The sequence below is a fragment of the Nicotiana tabacum genome, chromosome 10 (assembly GCF_000715075.1).
Source record: "Nicotiana tabacum cultivar K326 chromosome 10, ASM71507v2, whole genome shotgun sequence".
Classification (NCBI taxonomy): domain Eukaryota; kingdom Viridiplantae; phylum Streptophyta; class Magnoliopsida; order Solanales; family Solanaceae; genus Nicotiana; species Nicotiana tabacum.
Genome location: NC_134089.1, coordinates 54,307,537 through 54,313,425, shown reverse-complemented (window position 1 = coordinate 54,313,425; position 5,889 = coordinate 54,307,537). Strand labels below are relative to the sequence as shown.

The 5,889-nt window shown below is 38.7% G+C and overlaps 1 protein-coding gene across 1 annotated transcript; it reads right to left on the bottom strand.

The window, feature by feature from the left end:
• Nucleotides 1–1,162: 1,162 nt before the first annotated feature.
• Nucleotides 1,163–2,450, bottom strand: LOC107798637 (protein LURP-one-related 8). Its single transcript, XM_016621657.2, has 2 exons — nucleotides 2,074–2,450; nucleotides 1,163–1,991 (listed from the first exon to the last, which is right to left on the bottom strand). Exons 1-2 carry the CDS (start codon nucleotides 2,338–2,340, stop codon nucleotides 1,578–1,580), a joined length of 681 nt encoding a protein of 226 aa, XP_016477143.1. The 5' UTR covers nucleotides 2,341–2,450; the 3' UTR covers nucleotides 1,163–1,577.
• Nucleotides 2,451–5,889: the final 3,439 nt, after the last annotated feature.

Genomic DNA, 5,889 nt, shown 5'->3' with positions numbered 1-5,889 from the left:
AGAGAAAGAAACAAAGAAGGGAAAGAATCAGAAGTAAGAGTGACGAACGAATACAGTTCTTTGTTCAACGAAGTAGCCTTGTATTTATAGAAAGGTGGCGACGGTTCGGCGATGCTAGTGGTCGACCAGTCCTAGCGCGCAATTAATGTTTTGGGGAAGCATGTTGACATGACATTTCTAATCACTTCGAGCGACTACGTGACGGGCATGATGTCATCATAAGAGGCTCGAAAAAATCGAGGTTCAAATCGTTTCTTATCATCTTATTCTAAGAAACACGGGGACTACATGTATACGGTCAAAATCGGAATGTTCGATTTGGAAGACTTGATCATACCCCGAGCTCGAGTTAGGGAAGCTCGAAGTATGAATCGAGCCTGGCTGTGATGTGCGCACCTCGAGAAGCAAATCAGAGACCCGTCATGATCTGCCTCGAGGGCAGTACAATTCCGATGACACTCAAGAAAGAGCGGAAATTTCTCAAGGACACATGGATCAGGGCATAAATTATGGGATAAGATTTGCACGAAATAGTATGAGTCCATACTAGGTTGTTATACGTACCAATAGAATTCTTTACCATAATTGAAAATGTACCATATTAGGGTTTTTCCCTCCTATATAAATGGGGACCCCAATCATTTGTAAACACCATCTCATTCACTGCAATAGAACATTCCACTCTGTTTTTTTCTTTTACTGTGCTCCACAATTATTCTTCAGCTTTATTATTTTTACTTTATTGTTTATACTTTATTGCTCTTAACTCACCTCGAGGCCCCCGAGATAATCGAGCTCGAGGTCCCTATTGCTCTAACAACACTGGTTTGGTTCATCAATTTTTCTTACTAATTAAACCTAATATTACTTATATATTCACTAGTATTGAATAAATCACATATCTTTAAAATCACAAATCAAATTTAATTGTTATTTGTATTTTCGAGGTAAACAATCATCATGGGTTCATTTGGGTTGATGATTTTTGATGGGTTAACTTGGGCTAGCCCAAAACAACCCATCTTCTAAACTGTTCTAGCCAAAACCCATTAAAACTTGGACGGATTGGCCGAGTCAAATGGGTTTGGTTTAGTTTTGCCATCCCTAGTCAATGTCACACTAGACGTATTGAAATATCAACACCAAATGTAAACAAATAAGATAAAATTAATGACAATCTTTCTTTGTACTCTTCTCGTATATACTCAAATGAGTTTTGAGACGAAGAAGAAATTCACATGGAGAGTGCTTAGATTTAAGGAGTGGCGGCTTTAATGTTTCCTAGTATTCGATGTAGATATTTGTCCTTGTATGTGCTTTACAAAAAGATTTACAATTCGTACTCCTAGCTTAGTCTTTTATTTAAAAGGAAAAGACTAGCTGTGGAGCAAATAAGCACAAACACAAACAAAAAAAGGAAAAAGATAATAAGGGAGGTAACAGGTATCGAGTCATGTAGGCGAAATGTGCAGAAGAATATATATACGCAAAGCGGAGGATTTTCCGCTGAAGCAACGTCCCCACGACAAGTTATGTTGAGTACTGGTTGAGCCGCCTTTTATTGGAATTCTTGAATTTCAACAAGTAGAAAATCGCTTGGTAATGGAATAATGAGATCCGAACATCTGGTCAAGAAGGATAACAAGGACCATGGCCATGGAGGGTTGAATTTCTTCAGGTTGTACAATGAGACGGAAGACGTCGATCCCAAACGCTACCCCTCTTACAGCCTCCTCCTTACGCTTGATCTGAGCCACTGGCCGTCGCTTGTGGTCGTAAACAGCACAGCAACGCTGCGTATAGGATCCTTCAATCTCGTAAACCACGTTGTTCTTCTTTGGCGACGATGTTGAAGATAAACCTTTTCTATGCTCAGAGACCTGCGCCAAGGACTTGGTGTTAAGAAGGTTGACATTCTTCTTCACTGAAAACAGCGGATTGATGGCCGTCTCTCCTTCGAACACCAACCAGCTGTCCGCCAGGCTTATCCTCTGAATTTCCAAACCAAAATCATTAGAATATTATTTATCGTCAGAAAATTAAATACGTATAAATATAGTAATTGGTACGTACCTTTCGGCGGATAGTGAGAAGAGAGTTTCCAGAAGCATCCATGAGTACAATCTCCGCCTTGGTGCCGGCGTTATAATTGTCGACGCGAAAGACGAGGTTCCCTTGGTTATCAAACACAGTGAAACCGTCGCAATTGAAAAGCAGCGATTTTTTCCAAACGGTGAGGACCACAGTTGATGAATTGGCATGATCGGCCGGGAAGGCCAGCTTTGGAGCTACAGCACTATTCCCAGACGAGGGGTTGGCATTCGGGTATACCTTTGTCATGACTGAAAGAAAGAATCGATTGATAGATAGTTGGGGATCGGTTGGAGGAGGGAATTGGGAGAACAGAGGGAGTTTGAGCCAACTGCTAGATAATTTAATGATGCCTAATGAGCAGCTTATTCATCCTTTATATATAGCTAGGCCAGTGTAATCTATGATGGGTCAACCAGAAATATTTTTGTTAAAGTTTTGGGTTAGCATTAGGGGCCCTAGCACTACTACCTGTCCGCGTCCATACAACAAAAGGTCGGCAAATTAGTCTAGAGTAAATTATCAGCTTGACTTGTCAATGCAGATTTTTCTGATATGATTTTTTTTTCGCCTCCTAATTTACTTCATCCTTTTTTGCGCAACTCTATTGTCATAGTTTCTATTGTACTCCTCCCGTTTCAATTTATATGAACATATTTCCTTTTTAATTCGTGCAAAAAAAAAAATGATCTCATTCTATATTTGGAAACAATTTACCTTTATGTAATGATTTATAGCCATACAAAATATATTTTACACCACAAGTTCAAAAAACTTCGTTTTTTTCTTAAACTTCGTGTCCAATCAAATAGGTTCACATAAATTAAAACAGAAAGATTAAAACTTTTCTTTATCAGCTTGAATAGTAATACTCGTCGAAATTAATATGTCAACGAGACATGATTATTTTCCTTATAAATAAAAGAAAGCCCTTTATTCTAACGAGTTAGGAAGAGGAGCCTTGGCGTAACTGGTAAAGTTACTGTCATGCGATCAGGAGGTCACGGTTTCGAGGCGTGGAAACAGCTTCTTGCAGAAATGCAAGGTAAGGCTGTGTACGATAGGCCGTTGTGGTCCGACCATTCCCCGAACCATGCTCATAGCGGGAGCTTAGTGCAATGGGTTGTCTTTTTGAGTTATCGAGTTAATAGTTTTATAGCATTCAAGAGAATTTTCTTTTTGAAGGGTTAAGTTAATTGTTATTTGTGGCTTGAATTATTTCCTTGTATTTTTAGGAAACCCATAGTCCCTGTAGGTTTAGGAAAACCCATTGTCCTAATAGATTTGGGAAAGGAAAACCTATAGTCCTTGTCAAATTGGGAAACATTTCTCATATATGTTTGAGACCTTTTGGGATCTATATATAGGGGTTGTAGTTGGGGATTCTACAGATTGTATGGTGTTTTTCTTCTCATTCATAGTGGAAAACTCTCTCTTATTTTTCCCCGAGGATTAGGCTTAGCCGAACCTCGTTATATTCTTGTGTTGATTATTCTTCTCTATTTGCTTTGTGTGAGATTGTGTTCTAGTTAACCCACAATATTCCACAATAATTGGTATCAAAGCAAGGTTCGGGTTTCTACACATAATTTAGGGTTAAGATGTCTTCATCATCTTCAACAAAGTACGAAGTAGAGAAACTTAACGAAGGTTCTAGTTTCAGTTTATGGAAGATTAGGATGAAATCGTCCCTAGTGTTACAAGGATTATGGAAAGCAATTGATGAGGATTTTCCTGAAGATATGAAAGAGACAAATAAGGAAGACCTGAAGGAGAGGGCTTTGAGTGCGATCTTCATGAACGTTACAGATAGCGTTCTTCGGGAAATTACTGAATAAACTTTTGCAGCAACGGCATGAAAGAAGCTGGAAGATCTGTATTCTAAGAAATCATTGACAAACCGCCTCTACCTAAAAAAGAGGTTATACAATCTCCGTATGAACGAAGGTACACCTGTTAAAACTCACCTTGATGAGTTTAATTCAATTATAATAGATCTGAAAAATGTGAATATCAAAATTGAGAGTGAGGATTGGGCCTTGATTGTGTTATGTTGTTTACTATAGCCTTATGATACTTTTGCTGATACACTGCTATATGGGAAAGATAGCATTTCACTAGAATATGTTAGCAATGCACTAATATCTAAAGAGTTGAAAAAGAGCTTTCCAGACAACAGAATTGAGAGCGAGGGTCTTGTGATTAGAGGAAGAACACAACAAAATAACTTTAACAGGAAAAAGTTAACCGCAAGATCAAAGTCTAGAGCAAGGAAGCAAAACCGTTATGAGTGTGGGGAGCAAGGTCACTACAAGAGAGATTGTCCTAAGCTGAAGGAGAAAAAGGGAAGCAGAAAATAGATAATTTGGCAAATATTGTTGACACTGGCAATAATTCTGATGATAGTGATTATGTAGGTGAAGTTTGTGCTGTGAGTTCTAGTCATGGGCAAAATTCTTGGGTTCTTGATTCTGGTGCTACTTTCCACATGTGTCCACACAAGAATTGGTTTGCAACTTACAAACAAATGAGTGAGACTGTCTATATGGGAGATGATAATCCATTACCAGTAGAGGGGGTTGGTAACATCAAATTGAGAATGTTTGACGGAATTATCAAAAACATTGAGTGTTGGCATGTTCCTCGGATAAAGAGAAATTTGATTTATCTTTCGACTTTGGATGATCAAGGGTATAAATTTCACTCCGAGAATGGAATACATAAAGTGTGTAAGGCTCCATGGTACTCATGAAGGGTAAACTACATTCTAAATTGTATCATTTTCAGGCCAGTGTAGTTGAAGGGGAAGCTGCTGCAGCTTCTGGGAAAAGTGATCTGAATCAGTCTCAGTTATGGCACTTGCGACTTGGCTATATGAGTGATAATGGATTGTCTTTGTTGAGTAAGCAGAATTTGCTGAATAGGTATAAAAATCAAGTTTTGAATTTTTGTGATCATTGTGTGTTTGGTAAATAGACAAGGGTAAAGTTCATCAAGAAGGCCGAGCACAAGACCAGAGACAAGTTAGATTATATACACTCTGACTTGTGGGGTCCAAACAGAGTTCCCTCAAAGAGTGGTGCCAGGTATTTTATCACTTTGATTGATGATTACTCAAGGATGGTGTGAGTGTATTTTCTGAAAATAAAAGATGAGGCATTTTCGACATTTGTTAAATGGAAGACGATGGTTGAGAGGTAGACAGAAAGAAAAGTTAAGCGTCTTCGAACTGACAATGGGTTGGAATTTTGCAATTCTGAGTTTAATAATTTCTGCAGCAGGGAGGGCATAGTGAGACACCGTATTTGTGTCGAAACACCATAACAAAATGGTGTTGCAGAACGTATGAATAGAACACTTTGTGATAGGGCACGAAGCATGCTTTCACACTCATGTGTTAGCAAAGTTTTTTGGGCTGAAGCAATCAATACAGCTTGTTATTTGGTCAATAAATCTCCATCCACAGCTATTGAGTTCAAAACTCCTTTTGAGGTATGGTCCGGTTTGGCTACTGATTATTCAAATTTAAGAATATTTCGTTGTCCTGCTTATGCTCATGTAAGGGATGGAAAACTTGAGCCTAGGGCAAAGAAGTGCATATTTCTAGGGTATGCAACTGGAGTGAAAGGTTATAAGTTGTGGTGTACAGATCAAAAGACTCCAGGGCTAATTATCAGTAGAGATGTAACATTCAATGAATCTGCCTCACTGGATAGTCAGAGGGAGAAGGCAATAGCAGAAACAGATCGTGGTGTCAGTGACCGCATAGAGCTAGAAATTAAATCTCCACTAGCTCAG

What these genes read in the sequence shown, in the direction of transcription:
- LOC107798637 (XM_016621657.2), bottom strand. Translation starts at nt 2,340, where the DNA reads ATGACAAAGGTATACCCGAATGCCAACCCCTCGTCTGGGAATAGTGCT. An exon ending in TTCTCACTATCCGCCGAAAG is followed by an intron (nt 1,992 to 2,073) that starts GTACGTACCAAT and finishes TTGGAAATTCAG; the next exon opens with AGGATAAGCCTGGCGGACAG.